We start from the raw sequence: 20,151 nt of genomic DNA, 5'->3' as shown, positions 1-20,151 counted from the left end.
TCTTCATCCGGATTATCAGCAGTTGGGCTGTGATTCAGGAAATGTCTTATAAACTGCCAAGTCCAAACTGGACCAGTGGAGCTTGTGACATATTTCCTCATTGTAGATACAGATTTCTCTAATTAATTCCTCCTCGAAACTGTGTTGGTCAATAATGTGGCAATGGAAGTTGGAGTTCGCCATTTTCATTAAAATAATAAAAAACATTGTAAAGCTGAATGTAGACTCTGATGTGTGAACTAGACCTGAAAGAGGAGCAGTCAGCAGGACCAATCCAGGTATAATCCAGACATGCACAGTAAGTAGAGGCGTCCTTGAAATAATAGGGCCCTATAGCAAAACTCAGAATTGGTCCCCGTTCCCCCAAAGTACAATCATTGTAACTAGCCTCTATATTCTCATTGGAAAACTGGCATAAATGATAAATCTACCAGGGCGGGTGGCCCTGTTCTCACCATGCCAACCGTCACTACATTTAGTCGCAATGGCGTTTAAACAATGGCAAACCCACAGTTTGCCAATTTTTTTAAACTAGCTTCTGGCATAGGGACCATTGTAAATGACCCCCGATGTGCTAAGCTTTCCTCCTCTTCAGCCTCTCCTTACTCCATTCCCTGGAGGAAGCATCTGGAGGAGGACAGGGACAGGATGCCCAGGGGCAGGAACGTACAATATGTTCTCCTGATCCGGCAGCTGCTGGTCTAATGTTACTGTGTCAATGCCATGGGGTGAATTTAGGTCGGAAAACCGTCATTGCCATTCAGCCCAGCCTGGCCCACTGACCTCAGGGTCCCCATAGGGACTGTGTGGTCTGCCTCCATTGATGGTACTAACCCACTGGCAGTAAGCATTTCATCAGCAGGAAAACCTAGTGAAGTGCACGGGGCAAGCGGTGATAATAGAGTCAACAATGTTTTTGTGGGCCTTACAGGGCCAGGCCAGAGGACAAGGGTCTAGGGTCTGCCCCTCGGTACAATGAAGTCCTAATTTGCATATTGATTCAAAACGACCATATCTCTGGAATGGAGCAACAGGTTTTAAGATATCGTTTTAATCAACAGGAGTAACACCACCAGCAGTATGCCTGTTTGATAGGGTTGATCCTGCAGACAGGTGTTTAACCCCTTCCCAAGTGAGCCGAGCAGGCGCATAGGCACTGGGGGACTTCTGTTTTCTACAGCAGACACCAAGGGCTAATGTCTGCGATCGGTGATAAGATCGAACGCAGGAAATTAACCCTCAGATGCGGTGACCATGGCATCTGGGGACTAAAAATCCGGGGAGCGCTGTGTGTGGCGGTCTAAGTCCTCCTGAACGATTCGATGCTGTATTTCACAATATTCACATGATGACCTCAAATAAAACACAGGAGGTCAAACACATGGGTATATATGATTCTATCTATAGGTCAGTCACAGATGGAAACGTTTATTGGGGGCAGTGAGTCCAGTGACAAAGGAACGTATAGAAGTCATTCATTTTCATTTTCTGTGAATTTCAATCACAGATGGGGTCAATAAAGGGGCCACATTTCCACGTGCTGGTAGATCGGCGTCCACATTGTAATGGGTAGTTATAGCTGAAGCTGCATCTCCTATAGATTGCTGCTTCCACCATTTCTGATGATGTCATCGGGTCGGTCATTTACCACAGTTATGGCCATTTACAGGGACAGATTGTCAGACCAGTTATCGGGAGTGTGTGCTAAATGTGTTTTGTAAAAATGCTGCCGATTGAGCGATGCCACATTTATGCCACACAAGTCATCAGCGTCTGTCAGCAGCACAGCTCTGTGTGTGACCAGGGATCTGCCACCGACAGATAATGAATCTGTATGGGGATGAGCGATGGAAGTAATGATTGCTCACCCCCATACACAGGGAGGATTGCTGCCTGTAAGGCTACTTTCACACTGGTGTTTTGGCTTTCCGTTTGTGAGATCCGTTCAGGGCTCTCACCAACAGCCCAAAACGGATCAGTTTTGCCCTAATGCATTCTGAATGGAAAAGGATCCGCTCAGAATTCATCAGTTTGCCTCCGTTCAGTCTCCATTCTGCTGTCCATCTGATGAAACTGAGCCAAACGGATCAGTCCTGACACACAATGTAAGTCAATGGGGACGGATCCGTTTTCTATGACACAATCTGGCACAATAGAAAACGGATCCGTCCTCTATTGACTTTCAATGGTATTCAAGACAGATCCGTCTTGGCTATGTTAATTAAAGATAATACAAACGGATCCGTTCTGAACGGATGCAGACGTTTGTATTATCTGAACGGATCCGTCTGTGCAGATCCATGACTGATCCGCACCAAACGCGAGTGTGAAAGTAGCCTAACTGCAGCTGAACCAGAGGGCAGATTATTGCTGCTGGATGATGGTCGGGAAATGTTTGCTTCTTCCTTTGTTTTAGACTTTTTTAGTTTTGCATATGGCGTCTTGTTTTGTTTAGTTCACTGTTTGAATACTTTATAATATATGAATAATTCTTTATTTTCTTAGTTATTATGAAGACTTTAAGAAGTCTGAATTTTTCCACTGAGGTAAACTGCTTTATCTTACCCTTCTGTCTATGTACTAGTGGCTTATATACCGTGTCTGTGTATAATCCGCACATCTCTGGTATATACCGTAACCATACAATACCTACAAAAACACATGGATGCCCAGATCATTCAGAGTCCAAACGATCATAAAGTATCAAAAAATCTTTATTTAATGTCATACTAATAAAAGGCTAAAAAACATACATAGAGGTCCACATTGCAAGGTGACCTGCATAAGAGGGACCACTGGAGTGAGGCTAGCGATGAGACATTAGATGTATACATAGACCAGCATAGACTAATGGCATGTCAATACCTTACTACATTTCATAGGATCAAAGTTTAAAATAGCATGTAGATACCTTCATAAGTTATATAAAGTCAACCGATGCGATCAAAGCGGTAACAGAGGCGGAAAAGCCTAAAGCAGTGACTCGCATATATAGAACAATAATATACCAATTGCTTATCTAATACATCTCTGCAACACCAGTGTCCCTCACTTATCCACTGCGTTTCGCCCAATGGCTTCGTCAGGGGAATGGCTTCAAAGCGCAGCCACTATACAACGTGCGGCGCTGTGCTTGGTACGCTGTAAGGAGGCGGCAGCACTCAATATAGCGCAGCGGCCACTTCAAACAGTTGACCGACTGGAGGTGCTGGGAGATGGACCCTCACCAATCAGATGTTAATGTCCTGTCGGATAGGCCATCAATATCGAACTCTCGAGAAACCGCTTTAAGATTCTGGTTAGGAAGTTTTTCATTATTTACTATAGTAAGGGATTAGTTAATGAGGTATTATGGTGACATGTTGGCCGGGACATGCAGCAATGTTCCTGCTAGATTATCCATTCGTCCGATTTCTATCTATGGATCATTAGATGGTAAAATGATCAATATCAAACTCTCGAAAAAAAAACTTTAAGATCCTGGTTACTATGTTTTTTATTTTCTATAATACGGGATTAGTTATTATCTATATGTTTAATGGTTTAGCAGGATCCGGTATTGTATGTACTGCCCTCTCTATAACATCTCTTCTACACCAGCTCTCTGTAATGTTCATGTGTCACATGTGACAAACTACAGGAGTGTTTTCTGATTTTGCCTCTTCTCCTCTGTCTTCACTATAGGACGATATGACGAGGTCTTCAACTCCGATGTCCTCCAAAAGTGAGACCAGCATCCACAATTATGCTGAGGTATTTTCTATAGATATTCAGTTGTGAAGACTTCTATAAAATGTTATAGTTACCTACTGTTCTGTGTCTGGAAGAAGCAGCCATGATTTTCTAATCTCATACACGTTGTATCCCACATAAGTCATTTACGTTTCTTCTTTATCATTCCCTTACTAATACTGACACCATACTCAGAAATGGTCATTTTTATATCATATTCTTTCATCTTGTCTTCACAGATTATGACAGAATTCCCTGAACTACCAGGCTACTGGTTTGAATATCGAGTAGAGGTTAGATTTATTTTGTCTTCCATTTTACTCCAGCAGAGATCCGGATGCTTTCCGGCTCTATGCCATGAATGGTCCAGACAAAATCACGGGCATCTGGTGGTAGATGGTCGTATCCGACAATGCCAGATACTGTGAGCTCCATTAGCCTGATCCTCAGATGGATCAGACTACCAGATTCCAAACCTAACTGTGAATGGGGCCTTACTAATAGAATAGGTGATCCTACTAACTGAGGAAAAACCCTACTTATGTTCTTAGATGGTAGCCCCACAACTCTTCTGCAAGTAATGTCCCCACCTGAAGGGTCCTATAGATGTGTGGATAGATTTCATGTGCTCCAAGAACAGACTATAAGAATCTGCTTCTATTTTACTAAACTCCAACAGAAATTTCACAATTAAAAATGTAAGAAATAATTCCTTATAGAATTAGCAGAACATGAAATGCCGGTCATAGTGAACACCACTTTATAACTGATAAGAATTATCTTCTAAGAAGGGGCTCAAGGGATTTACCAGACCCCGTCTGTGTTATTAAAGGGTGGAGAAGAATATCTGATGTAAAACTTTTATACTTATGGATTACACTCACCGCTAATTTTATTTCAGGTTCCCCCTAAAGTAACATCTCAGCTCTCACACTTTTATGACTCTGAGGTATTTCTATTTATTGATATATTAATAGATATTAGATCTAATTATCTACCGATCTATCTATCATCTATCTGTCTGCCTTAGACTATTCTGTCTTTCTTTGCTCTCATTTTCATGTTTGATATTCAATACATTTGCTAAATGCAGCGCCCAAGGGCCGATTGGGTCCCAGTGTTTAGAAATGGAGAGTGGTGCTGTGGCCTTTATAGTTTGTGTCACGGTGCTCCTACCTGAATACTGTCGGTCCTTGGAGTTAGGCTCCGTAGCAACAAAGGAGTTGTAGTTGGTGGAATAAGTAGAGTCCAGACTTGGTAAACTTCAACGGTTGTTACTTGAATAAACGTGCAATAAACTTGTGTCCTCCAGACAATACTCGATCTTTCTCTTGGCTCCAGCAGGCTAAGGGTAAAATAGCAGGTAAACTTGTATACTTTGCTTTATGTCTCTAGTTACTGGACTTTGTAGAGGTTCTGGTACCGTTAAGTGGGGTGCCTTTTGGCTGTTGACCCCCTCATTATACTGTTTTTGAACTGCAAGGAGTCATGGAGCTTACCAAAATCTGCTCCTCCTAGAAGACTTCTGCTGCAGGAGGGAACAACGTTCCGCTCACTGCTTCAAGTCTGGTTCCTTGGACTCTCAATTCAACTCCCCACAGCTTCCTGCAACTCCTCCCTTGGTAGGAAACAGGACTAGCTCACTTCTGCCTAAAAGGAGGAAGAATGGGATGGTAAGTTCCATTCTGTCCAAAGGTACTCTCTGCTAGTGATGGACGAACAACGGCCGGGACATTCACTTTAATGGCAGGCGAACCTGAAAAACCTTCAGGTCATATTTGTAGCCAGAAAACACTTACTAGAAGTACACAAATAGTCCCACAACATGGACAGTGATATACCAGAGGGGGATCATTGGCAAAAATTTCCCCCAAAAATATGTATTTTAATTAGGGGCCATTTTTATGCGTATTAAAGGGAAACTCTCAAAAATGTGCCCTGCTGGAGCATAGAATTTTTTTATTTTTGGCCACGGGAGTACGGTCCCCAACAATTAGGCATTCACCTCACAGAAAAGAACTTGTGATTATGTGGCTGGAGGTAAATTAGGCGGTCACTGGATAAAAATTGCACTGTCTACAGGTATATCACAGACGTTGCAATTAGTTGTTCCGATACCGTTTGTCCCTCTGTGTAGCTGCAGTATCGCAGCAGAACCGCACACAACTGCTGCACAATACAAATGCACAATAATATACTTTCTATGTTAGAAAGTATATTATAAGTATATCACACTCCTCTTTATATCACACCTATCGATAGCACACCTATACCAGTCCTTAAAAGGACTTTTGTGGCCCTATTAGCTAGCGTTTGGTGTCCCTAACAGCCTGTCCCTGCTCCACACAGCAACCTCTCCCTACACTGGCAAAAGACTGAATGTAAAATGTCTGCCAGATCAGGTTTATTGATACGGTAGGGGGTATGTCCATGTGCTGAAAAGTCTCAATTGGCTGTCCTGTCCTATCTGATGGATGTGTCATGGGTCAAAGTTCGGTGCAATGCAAAAGAATATGGCGCCCGCGAACATTGCATATGTTCAAATGTTCGGCGGATTCTTTGCTAGCCATTAGAGACAACAGCTAGGTGTAGGAATGGTAGTGCCCCCTCTGCGGTACTACACTTACATTGTGGCCTAGGAATGAGATGAACCCAACGGTTCTTTAAAATAAACCTATGGAATTAATTCTTATCAAAATGGTTTTTCTAGTCCCTCTTTCCAGGTTGAGAGGCGGCGGTGCTTGTACTTGGCCTCTCTCTATAGATTATGGGAGATATATATGGAAACAGTCATAAACAAGAGACCTCTTATCAGAATCTATTATTAATATGGGAAAAAGTTGAATTTGAGTATTATGGCGAAATGTTGGCCGGGACATGCAGCAATGTTCCTGCTAGATTATCCATTCGTCCTATTTCTATCTATGGATCATTAGATGGTAAAATGATCAAAATATCAAACTCTCGAAAAACCCCTTTATGATCCTGGTTACTATGCTTTTTATTTTCTATAATACGGGATTAGTTATTATCTATATGTTTAATGGTTTAGCAGGATCCCGGTATTGTATGTACTGCCCTCTCTATAACATCTCTTCTACACCAGCTCTCTGTAATGTTCATGTGTCACATGTGACAAACTACAGGAGTGTTTTCTGATTTTTGCCTCTTCTCCTCTGTCTTCACTATAGGACGATATGACGAGGTCTTCAACTCCGATGTCCTCAAAAAGTGAGACCAGCATCCACAATTATGCTGAGGTATTTTCTATAGATATTCAGTTGTGAAGACTTCTATAAAATGTTATAGTTACCTACTGTTCTGTGTCTGGAAGAAGCAGCCATGATTTTCTAATCTCATACACGTTGTATCCCACATAAGTCATTTACGTTTCTTCTTTATCCTTCCCTTACTAATACTGACACCATACTCAGAAATGGTCATTTTTATATCATATTCTTTCATCTTGTCTTCACAGATTATGACACAATTCCCAGAGCTGCCAGGACACTGGTTTGAATGTAGAGTGGAGGTTAGATTTATTGTGTCTTTTTACTTGTTCGGGTACTTTCACACTTGCGTTGTTTGATTCCGGCAGGTAGTTCAGTTACCTGATCAGGAAAACTGTGCGCAGACGCATGTCATTTGCAGACTGATCATGATCCTGGTCAATCGGACAAATGCATTGCAATACCGGATCCGGTGTCTTCTGGAAAAACGGATCCGATGTTTATTATTTTTCAAATTTTTAAAGGTCTACGCACGCGCTGACCTGGAAAACAGATCCGTTTTACCGGAACACTTGATACTGGATCTGGCATTAATACATTTCAATAGAAATTAATGACGGGCATTCAGGCAAGTGAACCGGAATTTTGGCTGGAGAAAATACCTCAGCATGCTGCGGTATTTTCTCCGTCCAAATACTCTAAGTGACTGAACTGAAGAAATCCTGATGCTCACTGAATGGATTGCTTTCCATTCAGAATGCATTGGGACAAAAGTGATCAGTTTTTTTCCCAGTATTGGTGTAACGGTCACGTCCACACGCACACAGGGGGAAGGATAGTGACCACTGCGCTCCACCCTTACCCCTGGCCCTGCCTACTTGCCTCACAAGTCCTGATGACAGGGGACAACTGGATGACAGTCCCTTACTTAGGATATGTGCAGGGAAGACAGACAAGACAAAATACGGAACGTGAACGGACCGGGTCAGAACCAAGAGAGCTACGCAGTACAAAGGGTTAAGCAAAGAATGGTCAGGAGAAGCCGGGGTCAAATATCAGGAGAGTAGAGAAGTAACAGAGGAGTCCGAGGTCACAATACCAGGACGAATGCGCAGTACAGGAGTAGCAGGCAAAGGATCGTCAGGGAACAGGATCAGGTGAGTATTCAGTAGTCCAACAAATAGCCAGGAACCTAGAAATTAACAGGCAACCTGTGGCCAGCAGGCTGCCTGTATTTATAGTGGGGAGTGAGGGACATGTGACGTGGCCAGCGTCACATGACCGACAGATCGACCAGTCGAGCACCGAGTGATCAGCTCGGCGCTCAAGGCAGACCTAGGAGCAGGGAGCCTCCCAGCTAGCAAAGCCGCCCTGGGAACGAGGTCAAACACAGATCCTCGCTCCCAAAGCTAAGCAGCAGGTCTGTGGCTGATGGGGGACCGAGTGCGCCTTCGGCACCCCGTTACAATTGGGCCCCTAGGACAGAACTCAATACCGGAAAAGTTTAACGCTAGTGTGAAATTACCCTTATGTATATATGTTATAGATTTTGTTATCTTTATTCTGTTTGAAATAAGAATATTAGGCCCCATTCCCAGTTGAGTTTGGAATCCGGTAGCCTAAACCGGCTGAGTATGAAGCTACCGGAGCTCACCAAACCCGGCATTGCCGGATATGACTGTGTATCACTGGATCTTCATTGACTATAATGGGATCCAGTAGAGATTTAGACGCTTTCCAGCATATATGCCATGAATCGACCAGACAAAATCTCGGGCATCTGGCAGTATACAGTCGTTTCCGACAATGCCAGGTACTGTGAGCTCCGGTAGCCTGATCGTCAGATGGATCAGGCTATCAGATTCACGTAACTGTGAACGTGGCCTTACTAATAGAATAAGTGATCCTACTAACTGAAGAAAAACCCTACTTATGTTCTTAGATGGTAGCCCCACAACTCTCTTCTTCCAAGTAATGTTCCCACCCGAAGTGTTCTATAGATTTCATATCCTCCAAGAACAGACTATAAGAATCTGCTTCCACTTTTTTTTTTTTTTTTTGTTACTAAACTGAAATTTGACAAATATAAATGTAAGAAATAATTCTTCATAGAATTAGCAGAACATGAAATGCCGGTCATAGTGAACACCACTTTATAACTGATAAGAATTATCTTCTAAGAAGGGGCTCAAGGGATTTACCAGACCCCCGTATGTGTCTGTGTTATTAAAGGCTGGAGAAGATCTGATGTAAAACTTTTATACTTATGGATTACACTCACCGCTAATTTTATTTCAGGTTCCCCCTAAAGCAACATCCCAGCTCTCACAGTTTTACATCTCTGAGGTATCTCTATTTATCGATCTAATATCTATCAATATATCTAACTACAGGTGAAACTCGAAAAATTAGAATATCGTGCAAAGTTCATTTATTTCAGTAATGCAACTTAAAAGGTGAAACTAACATATGAGACTCATTACATGCAAAGCGAGATATTTCAAGCCTTTATTTGTTATAATCTGGATGAATATGGCTTACAGCTTATGAAACCCCAAAGTCTTAATTTTGAGGTACCCTTTGCTCAGGGGGTATGGATTAATTAGCTGACTAGAGTGTGACACTTTGAGCCTAGAATAGTGAATCTTTTCACAAATTTCTAATATTAAGCTGCATTAATGCAATTTCTTTTAATTTGCATTACTGAAATAAATGGACTTGTGCACAATATTCTAATTTTTCGAGTTTCACCTGTATCTATCTATCTCTCTGTCTGACTTAGACTATTCTGGTTTTCTTTGCTCTTATTTTCTGTATGAATTGGCTGCAGTGTTTCGTGAGCACCACAGTCTCTTCCTAGGCCATATGACATCACATTCATCGTTCACATGCCCTAGGTGCAGCTCTGTCTCATCAGGGTGATTGGGTCTGAGCTGCGATACCAAGCAGAGTGCTATCAAATGGACAGCGCTGTGCTTGGTAAAGAGCAAAGAGGCTGCGGTGCTCACTGGAACATCGCGGTCTCCTCAATCAGCTTATTGGCGGGGGTGCCAGGAGTTGAACCCCCCACCATCTCATAACTTTCATACAGATGTCATAGATGTTACTCCAGTTCTATGTAACACCCCACGTAACACAGTGAATTATTGTGTTATGTTAGGTGCTACATAGGACTGCAGGGAACATCTACTACATTATCTATACACAGTAAGTTTTCACTGTTATCTGGGCTGTTACAAGTTTGCCAAACTTAAAATACACATGATTATAATAAAAAAGACTTGGAGGAGAATACAGCACCACATACCTCTTACATCCAGGGACATCTGCTGTCATGTAGACCTTCTCTTTCCTCTTCTCCTGCGTCTGACCCAGACCACCATGACAAATTCTTTCAGCCACATCTCGTCTCTACAGAGTTTATTACACAGACACATTAGATTTCTAAATTTTTTCATCAACCTCCCCATCCTGGTGTCCCAACAGTGTCCTCCTGCTGCCACTCCCCATACTGTGCCCGTTGTGCTCCCCAATGTCCCAGGTACTATACTGCTGAAAAAATAGTGACCCCCAGTAGACATAATTGGGGTCATTCATCAAACTGGTGGAAAGTAGAACTGTCTTGGTTGCACATAGCAGCCAATCAGATCCCACCTTTCATTTTCCAAAGGAGCTGTCAAAAATGAAAGGTGAGATCAAATTGGTTGCTATGGGCAACAAAGCTAGTTCTATTTTACACCAGTTTAATAAACTATCTCAAAGATCCCTATAGTGTCTACAGCAGTTATAATACCCCATAGAGTGCCCCAGTAATAACATCCTATATTGTGCTCCAGGTAATAATGCCTGAATAGAGTGTCCCCAAAAATAATGTCCACTAAAATGTCCGGTAATAGAAATGCCCTTACAGCGCCTCCCCAATAACAACGTCCCCCACACTGCCACATACAGTAATTTCCCCCACACTGCCAAATATAGTAATTTCCCCTACAATGCCACATATAGTAATTTCCCTTACACTGCCACATATAGTAATTTCCCCCACACTGCTCCATATATTAATTTTCCCCATACTGCCCCATATAGTAATTTCCCCAACACTGCCCCAAATAGTAATTTTCCTTACACTGACCCTATATAGTACTTTCCCCCACACTTCCCTCATATATAAATTTCCCCCACACTGCCCTTTATACTAATTTACCCCACACTTCCCACATATATTAATTTCACCCACAATGCCCCGATATATTAATTCCCCCCACACTGCCCCATATAGTAATTTCCCCTTCACTGCCCCTATGTAGTAATTTCCCCTACATTGCCCCTATGTAGTAATTTCCCCTACACTGCCCCTATGTAGTAATTTCCCCCACACTGCCCCATATAGTAATTTCTCCCACACTGCCACATATAGTATTTGGCCCCACGTTGCTACCATATAGTAATTTCCCCTACACTGCCACTGTATAGAAATTTCCCTCACACTGCCCCCCATGTATTAGTTTATCCCCACAAAGTAATGTCGCGTGTGATGAAGTCAAGTCATCGCGGACGCCTGCGCCGGGCTTTTGCCCTACTAGGCCTGAAGCCTATGGCGGTTATAGGCAACGCAGTATGTGGGCTTTCGGATCGGTGTTGGGCCCCCCAGCGATGCCGGGCCCAGGGCTGCCGACCCGAACGCCCGTATTATAATCTGCCATTGACTGTAACCTCCTCTTAGGCCAGTGACGTTATGCTGTGAGGAGGCCGCAGAACTCACTGGAGTGTAGCTGCCTCTTCAAACATTTGGCCAGTGGAGGTGCTGGGAGTTGGACCATCACTGACCAGATATTGATGGAGTATCAGATACGCAATTAATACTGAACTCGAAGAACCCTTTTAAGATACTGGTTAGGAAGTTTTCATTTTTCAACCCAGTACTAGGTTAGGTATCATTTATATGTTTAATGGTTTAGCAGGATCCTGGTATTGTATGTACTGCCCTCTCTATAACATCTCTTCTACACCAGCTCTCTGTAATGTTCATGTGTCACATGTGACAAATTACAGGAGTGTTTTCTGATTTTTGCCTCTTCTCCTCTGTGTTCACTATAGGACGATATGACGAGGTCTTCACCTCTGATGTCCACATCAAGTGAGAGCAGCATGGAGGAATATGCTGAGGTATTTTCTATAGATATTCAGTTGTGAAGACTTCTACAAAATGTTATAGTTACCTACTGTACTGCTTCTAGAAAAAGCAGCCATGTTTTTCGAATGTCATATAAGTTAGCTCCAAGTTATTTCCCATTTAAAGGGGTTGTGCAGAGGTTTTATATTGATGATCTATCCTCAGGATACAGTAGGTCATCAATATCTGATTGGCGGGGGCCCTACACCAGGCATCCCAGCCCATCATCTATTTGAAAAGGTGGCGGTGCTCCATGTAAACACTACTTCTTCTTCTTCATTACACCGCCCGTCGTCTTGGAAGTCTCGGAGACTCAGTACGGTTACAAGTACACAATACATTCACTTGAATGGAGTGAGTACTTGTAATTACACTGCTCTGCTGTTGCAAGGGAAACAATGCACTGAGTAATGAAGTAGTTGCGCTCAAATGGAGCAAAGCCTCCTCTGCAAACAGCTGATAGTCAAGGACAGGCCAACATCATAGTCAAGGACAGGCCAAGATCAGCGCAGTCAGAGTATGTGCTTAATGGTAAATGGTCAGAGATCATTGTATGAAGAGAAGGATCAATACAGAGGTAAGGCATGGATCAGGTCAGGCAGTAGAGGGTCAGATTGAAATAAACAGGCAGAGGTCGGTCCACATGCAGACAACAGCGACAGCACACCTTTTCAGGAACTTAGTAACAAGCTATTGAACCGGTTGCTCAGGCACACTGCCACAGGGGAAGGTGCCTTAAGATCCCTTAGGTAGCAAGCATAGGCTGGAGCAGATTACCGTGAGTGCATGCTGGCCTTTGAAGTGCTAAAGGGGAGTGTGTGACCACCCTATGGCCACAGAAGGAGAGGCCAGGCCAGCCAGCACAAGACTAGTCAGGGGGGAGTTCAAACCTCCTGGAAGCCAAAACACGGGACCGGTGGGTGAAGCAGCAGTGGCCACAGGCCGTCACTTTAACAATTACAATTATAATTCATGATTGTTTACTCTTTTTCACTATAGGGGAATGAATTGAGGGCATTACCACCATCACAAACACATAACATGCTGCGTTATTTTATCCGTTCAAATACCGTAAAAGTGACTGAACTGAAGGCATCCTGATGCATACTGAACGGATTGCTTTCCATTCAGAATGCATTGGGACAAAACTGATCAGTTTTTTTCCAGTATTGAGCCCCTAGGATAGAACTCAATACCGGAAAAGTTTAACGCTAGTGTGAAAGTACCCTTATGTATAAATGTTATAGATTTTGTTATCTTTATTCTGTTTGAAAAATAATAATATTAGGCCCCATTCCCAGTTGTGTTTGGAATCCGTTATAAAGCTACCGGAGCTCACCGTACCCGGCATTTCCGGATATGACTGTGTATCGCTGGATCTTCATTGACTATAATGGGATCCATCAGAGATTCGGACACTTTTTAGCATACAGTATATGCCATGAATCGACCAGACAAAATCACGGACATCTGGCAGTATACAGTCGTATCTGACAATGCCAGATACTGTGAGCTCCGGTAGCCTGATCGTCAGATGGATCAGTCTACCAGATTCCAAACGTAACTGTGAACGTGGCCTTACTAATAGAATAGGTGATCCTACTAACTGAGGAAAAACCCTACTTATGTTCTTAGATGGTAGCCCCACAACTCTCTTCTTCCAAGTAATGTTCCCACCCGAAGTGTTCTATAGATTTCATATCCTCCAAGAACAGACTATAAGAATCTGCTTCCACTTTTTTTTTTTTTCTTTACTAAACTGAAATCTCCCAAGTACAAATGTAAGAAATAATTCCCTATAGAATTAGCAGAACATGAAATGCCGGTCATAGTGAACACCATTTTAATATGTTAAACAATTAAGATAAAGGTAAACAACAGACCAATTATAAAGACCTGGCGTGGTAGGCACCAAGGTCGTGTTTGCCAAGAAGGGAGTGACAAGAGGACCGGAGCTCACCTAACAAGGACCGTGTGCTGAATTACCCAATTACACTGCCCCATATAGTAATCTCCCCCACATTGCCCCATATAGTAATTTTCCCCACACTTCCCCCATATAGTAATTTCTCCTACACTGCCCCATATAGTATTTTCCCCTACACTGCCACCATATAGTAATTTCCCTCACACTGTCCCCACAAAGTAATTTGCCCTCAGACTGCCCCCCCATGTAGTAGTTTGCCCCCACACTGCCCCCCATGTAGTAGTTTGCCCCTACAAAGTAATTTGTCCCCAGACTGCCCCCAAATATTAATTTGCCCCCACATAGTAATTTCCCACACACTGCCCATAAAGTAATTTCCCCCACACTGCCCCATATAGCAATTTCCCCCACACTGCCCCCATGCGGTAGTTTGCCCCCACACTGCCTGCCATAAAGTAGTTTGACCACACACTGCCCCCACAAAGTAATTTGCCCCCAGACTGCAGCCACAAAGTAAGTTTCCCCCTACACTGCCCCATTAAGAAATTTGCCCCCACACTGCCCCATCAATGAAATTTCCCTCACACAGCCCCCCATTATGTAATTTGCCACCACACTGCCCCCCATTAAGTAAGTTACCACCACACTGACCCCATTGAGTAATTTGCCCACACACTGCCCCATTAAGTAATTTTCCTCCACACTGACCCCATTAAGTAATTTTCCTCCACACTGCCCCCATTAAGTAATTTTCCTCCACACTGCCTCATTAAGTAATTTTCCCGCATGTAATCATTTGCCCCCCACTGTCCCTGCATTAATATAACCTCCTCTGCCCCCCCAAAGTTGACACACACACAAAAAAGATAACTAAAATCAAATACTTACCTGTGTCCGTGATAGTAAGGCAGGTGTGCGTACATCAAAGCCCTGCACCCCGGCACAGGCACGCGATGACATCATCGCGCGTGCCTGCGTCGGGCTTTTACCCTACTAGGCCTGAGGCCTATAAAATGAAGAGAAGGAGCATCCCTCGGCGCAAGGAACCAACCAATGGCGGATGATGAATCCAAATTCTGGCGGCTTTGCCCTTTGGTTTTCTCCCAGATGGTGGAAAAAAGCTCCTGGGTTGAAGCCTATAGCGGTTATAGGCAACACAGTATGTGTGCGTTCGGGTGGGTGTTATATGTTTAATGGTTTAGCAGGATCCCGGTATTGTATGTACTGCCCTCTCTATAACATCTCTTCTACACCAGCTCTCCTTAATGTTCATGTGTCACATGGGACAAATTACAGGAGTGTTTTCTGATTTTTGCCTCTTCTCCTCTGTGTTCACTATAGGACGATATGACGAGGTCTTCACCTCTGATGTCCACATCAAGTGAGAGCAGCATGGAGGAATATGCTGAGGTATTTTCTATAGATATTCAGTTGTGAAGACTTCTACAAAATGTTATAGTTACCTACTGTACTGCTTCTAGAAAAAGCAGCCATGTTTTTCGAATGTCATATAAGTTAGCTCCAAGTTATTTCCCATTTAAAGGGGTGTGCAGAGGTTTTATATTGATGATCTATCCTCAGGATACAGTAGGTCATCAATATCTGATTGGCGGGGGCCCTACACCAGGCATCCCAGCCCATCATCTGTTTGAAGAGGTGGCGGTGCTCCATGCAAACACTACTTCTTCTTCATTACATCGCCCGTCGTCTTGGAAGTCTCGGAGACGCAGTACGGTTACAAGTACACAATACATTCACTTGAATAAAGTGAGTACTTGTAATTACACTGCTCTGCTGTTGCAAGGGAAACAATGCACTGAGTAATGAAGTAGTTGCGCTCAAATGGAGCAACACCTCCTCTTTAAACAGCTGATTGACACGCTACCTTCTGTAATAGTCTCTGTGTGATTGACAGCTGTTCCAGGGGGGTCAGACACATCGGTGCAGAGCCCTTAGTGGTCAGGCAAGATCATAGTCAAGGACAGGCCAAGGTCAGGGCAGTCAGAGTATGTGCTTAATGGTAAATGGTCAGAGATCATTGTATGCAGAGAAGGATCAATACAGAAGTAAGGCATGGATCAGGTCAGGCAGTAGAGGGTCAGATTGATATAAACAGGCAGAGGTCAGTACACATGCAGACAACAGCGACAGCACACCTTTTCAGGAATTTAGTAACAAGCTATTGAACCCGTTGCTCAGGCACACTGCCACAGGGGAAGATGCCTTAAGTTCCCTTAGGTAGCAAGCATAGACTGGAGCAGATTAGGGTGAGTGCATGCTGGCCTTTGAAGAGCTAAAGGGGAGTGTGTGACCACACTATGGCCACAGAAGGAGAGTCCAGGCCAGCCAGCACAAGACTAGTCAGGGGGGAGTCCAAACCTCCTGGAAGCCAAAACACGGGACCGGTGGGTGAAGCAGCAGTGGCCACAGGCCGTCACTTTAACAATTACAATTATAATTCATGATTGTTTACTCTTGTTCACTATAGGGGAATGAATTGAGGGCATTACCACCATCACCAACACATGACCTGAATGACATCCATGAGGTATGTACAAAACTGACAAGTCTATGTTCACATACTGGCCTTTATTCACTTGACAGAGACCTTTTAGCCTAATTTTGGGCAGTAAGTGGTGATAATGTACATTTTTAACTATGTAAGAAAGCACAGTAGACTGCAGCTTACTTTAGAGCGCACCTTTCTCCTTTTACCCCTTTATATAATGGAAAATCTGGGCCTAAAGTAACATTTTCTTGTAAAAAATGTAATATTTATTGTTCACAGCCAAATATGTCTAAATTCTGTTAAACGCTTGTTGGGTAAAAGTGCTCACTACACCCCTTGAAAATTCCATTGGGGATGTTGTTTCCAAAATGGGGTCATTTTTGAGGGGTTTCTACTATCGGGGTGCCTCAGGGGTCTCTTCAAATGCAACATGCACCCAAAAACCATTCCAGCAAAATCTGCTTTCCAAAAGCACAAGGTGCTCTTTCCCTTCTGAGCCTTGTGGTGTGCCCGTACAGCATTTTATGACCATATATTGGGTGTTGCTGTATTCAATAGCAATTTCATGACAAAGTGTAGGGTATTTTTTGCTACTGTTACCCCTTCTGAAAGTGAAAAATCTGGGGCTAAAGCAGCATTTTATTGGAAAAAATAAAATTTTTCATTTTAACAGTCAAGTGTTTCTAAATGCTATGAAACGTCGGTGGGGTCAAAGCACTCACTACACCCTTCGGTACATTCCTTCAGGGGTGTACCTTTCAAAATGGGGTCAAATTTTCGGGGTACCTCAGGGTCTCTTCAAATGTGACATGGTACAAGAAAAGCAGTACACAAAAATCTGCCATTAAAAAAAACTCATGGTGCTCTTTTCTTTATCAGCCCTGAGGTTTAATGTCTCATCAATCTTTGCTTTACTTGCTCTGTTAGATTTATTTCAAGCTGGAAGCTCACGTTTTTCTTTTTCTGCTACAGCTCTCTTTCTGAGACATAGATCAGTGGGTGTGTCCTTTAAGGAACGTGTCATTTTTAGGTGTGTCCTTTTTGCTGCAGTTCTCTGCTTGTAACTTTTACAGATTCTAACACTAGATATTGATTGTGACAAATGAAGGATTGAACTGAGAATGTGCAACCATGCTTATCCAGCTCAATAGTGGATGTGTACATTACTATACAGATTAAACACTAGGGGGCCCCATTAGAACATAGAACAATGCCCCCTTATAATGTGCACCAGTACAAAAATACTCCCATTAATGTCCGACAATAAAAAAACACACCCCCTTTCCCTTCAGACCCCCATATCATACCTCAAATCAGATCCTCAAATCAAATCGCCATATCAGATGCTCAGACCCCCATATCAGATGCTCAGACCCCCATATCAGATGCTTAGACCCCCATATCAGATGCTTAGACCCCCATATCAGATGCTCAGACCCCCATATCAGATGCTTAGACCCCCATATCAGATGCTCAGACCCCCATATCAGATCCTCAGACCCCCCATATCAGATCCTCAGACCCCCATATCGGATGCTCAGACCCCCATATCAGATGCTCAGACCGCCATATCGGATGCTATCCATGTCCAGCGGTCTCTCCTACAGTCCCTGCTCACTGGCCTCCTCCAGCCCGCGCTGCACTGTCACCTGGCTGAGTACAATGTCAGGTCATAGTGAGCGCTGAAGATGTTCATAGGACAGTGCAGAGCGGCCCGGAGGAGACCAGAGAAGAGGGGTGAGTACAGCCAGGGGAGCATCCAGGAATTTTGTCTAGGGGGGGTCCGAAAGGCAAAAAAATGTGGCATGTGTAGTGCGCTGTGCTAATTCAATTTTTCAAAGCCCCCTTTATATTTAAAACTGCAGGGACGGGGGGTGTAGCGTGTTGCGCTGATTCTTTTACTTGGCGATTCTAAAAGCCCCTCCTACATATGATAGGCCACTCCCAACAAACACTGTACAGCTGACATTCTATAGTTGCGGCCTGTCTCTACACATCATACGGAGAGAGGGGGAGGTCTGTCCTGGCTGCACTGCCTGCTTCACATCATACAATAGACAGCCGGCTGCAGCCAGGAAGCTCCTCCGCTCTCCTCCCTCCCCCGATCCTGCTCAAGGCCTGTGGTTCCCCCCACCATCTGCCTGCTGCCCCCTTTGGCTGTCCTCACCCAGCTCTGAATCCTCCTTCTGCAAATGGCAGGGGGAGGAGCCGGAGCATCTCCTCTCCTACATAGCGCCCCATACCTCTTACATCCAGTGATGTCCCCTTTGTTGTAGACGTTCTCTTTCCTCATCTTCTCCACTCAGACCAGACCGCCATGATGATTTTTCAGCCATCTCCCGTCTCTGCAGAGATTAACAAACAGACATTAGTTTCCCACATTTCCATCATCTTCACATCTTCTGAACCCCCTTTCCTGCCACCCCCAATACTGTGCCCACTGTGCCCCCAATACTATACTGCTGAAACAGTCCCCCTGGAAATACTACTACCACACAGATAGTGCCCGCTGTGCCCCCAATACTATACTGCAGAAACAGTCCCCCTGGAAATACTGCTACCACACAGATAGTGCCCCAATACTGAGCCATCTGTGCCCCCAATACTATACTGCAGAAACAGCCCCCCTGGAAATACTGCTACCACACAGATAGTGCCCCAATACTGTGCCCACTGTGCCCCCAATACTATACTGCAGAAACAGCCCCCCTGGAAATACTGCTACCACACAGATAGTGCCCCCTTCAACAATTATTGGCACACAGTGCTCTAAAAAAATAACTGCGCACCTTTGTGGGATAACTCTTTATTTCCCCATCTGCAAGGGATTGTGGGTACGCATGCTTGGGCAGAGGCCGGTGTTATAGCTTTGCGGGATTTGTACAGTGGAGGCGTCCTACGTTCATTCTCCCAAATCCAGGAGCAATATGGTTTGGCACGCACCCAATTCTTTAAATATCTGCAGATTAGGCATGCTCTGCAAGAACAATTTAGAGATAGAAACAGGGCCATCTCTTCTTACCCCCTCATAGGAGTTATTAAGTCTCAGGGACCCCGGGGCGTAGTATCTGTGCTCTACACCCATCTCCTAGAGAATCACATGTCCGCGCAACCTATACTCGCTGAGGCGCGGTGGAAGGGGAATATCCCGCTTCTCTCGGCGGAGGATTGGTCGGAGGCGTTAGAGGCGGTAACTAGGGTATCTCCCTCAATCAATAATAGGTTGATCCAGTTATTTATGTTACACCGCAGCTACTTGACCCCCACTAGATTGCATAGGATGGGGAGACTTCCCCATTCCAACTGTTTGAGATGCTCTCATACTAACGCGGATTTCTGGCATATGATGTGGGACTGCATTCACATTAAGTCATATTGGCAGGCAGTACTGGGAGTGCTTTCATCTCTGGGCCTAGGTCCCGTTCCGCTATGCCCCAAGGTGTGTCTGCTGGGTATCCTAGACAATGATGGCTGGACTCATTATAACAAAATATTCTTGAGTGAATCCCTGTTCTTGGCCCGTAAGGTTATTGCCCTCAAATGGATGGCGGATGATTTCCCGACTTTGGGGATATGGAAA

At 44.0% G+C, this 20,151-nt stretch overlaps 1 protein-coding gene and 1 long non-coding RNA gene across 3 annotated transcripts in view; both read left to right on the top strand.

Annotated features, from left to right (window-relative positions):
• LOC122931359 overlaps positions 1–9,215 on the top strand; it is a 62,299-nt gene extending 53,084 nt beyond the window's left edge. Inside the window, exons 12-14 of the mRNA XM_044285423.1 lie at positions 6,924–6,992; positions 7,211–7,264; positions 9,195–9,215. Of these exons, the coding sequence (XP_044141358.1) occupies positions 6,924–6,992; positions 7,211–7,264; positions 9,195–9,215 (144 nt within the window). The remainder of the gene's footprint in view (positions 1–6,923; positions 6,993–7,210; positions 7,265–9,194) is intronic.
• A 46-nt stretch (positions 9,216–9,261) lies between these two features.
• Positions 9,262–20,151, top strand: part of LOC122930302 — a 31,615-nt gene continuing 20,725 nt past the window's right edge. The window contains exons 1-2 of one of the 2 annotated variants that reach the window (XR_006388116.1): positions 9,262–9,308; positions 12,060–12,128. This is a non-coding gene — a long non-coding RNA (uncharacterized LOC122930302). Of the gene's footprint in view, positions 9,309–12,059; positions 12,129–15,409; positions 15,473–20,151 lie in introns of those variants that run through there. The other variant, XR_006388117.1, reaches the window with a different exon arrangement.

This window comes from Bufo gargarizans, chromosome 3 (genome assembly GCF_014858855.1).
Source record: "Bufo gargarizans isolate SCDJY-AF-19 chromosome 3, ASM1485885v1, whole genome shotgun sequence".
NCBI classification, from domain to species: domain Eukaryota; kingdom Metazoa; phylum Chordata; class Amphibia; order Anura; family Bufonidae; genus Bufo; species Bufo gargarizans.
The sequence above is the reverse complement of the archived record's forward strand: the minus strand, read 5'-3'. Positions and strand labels throughout refer to the sequence as shown.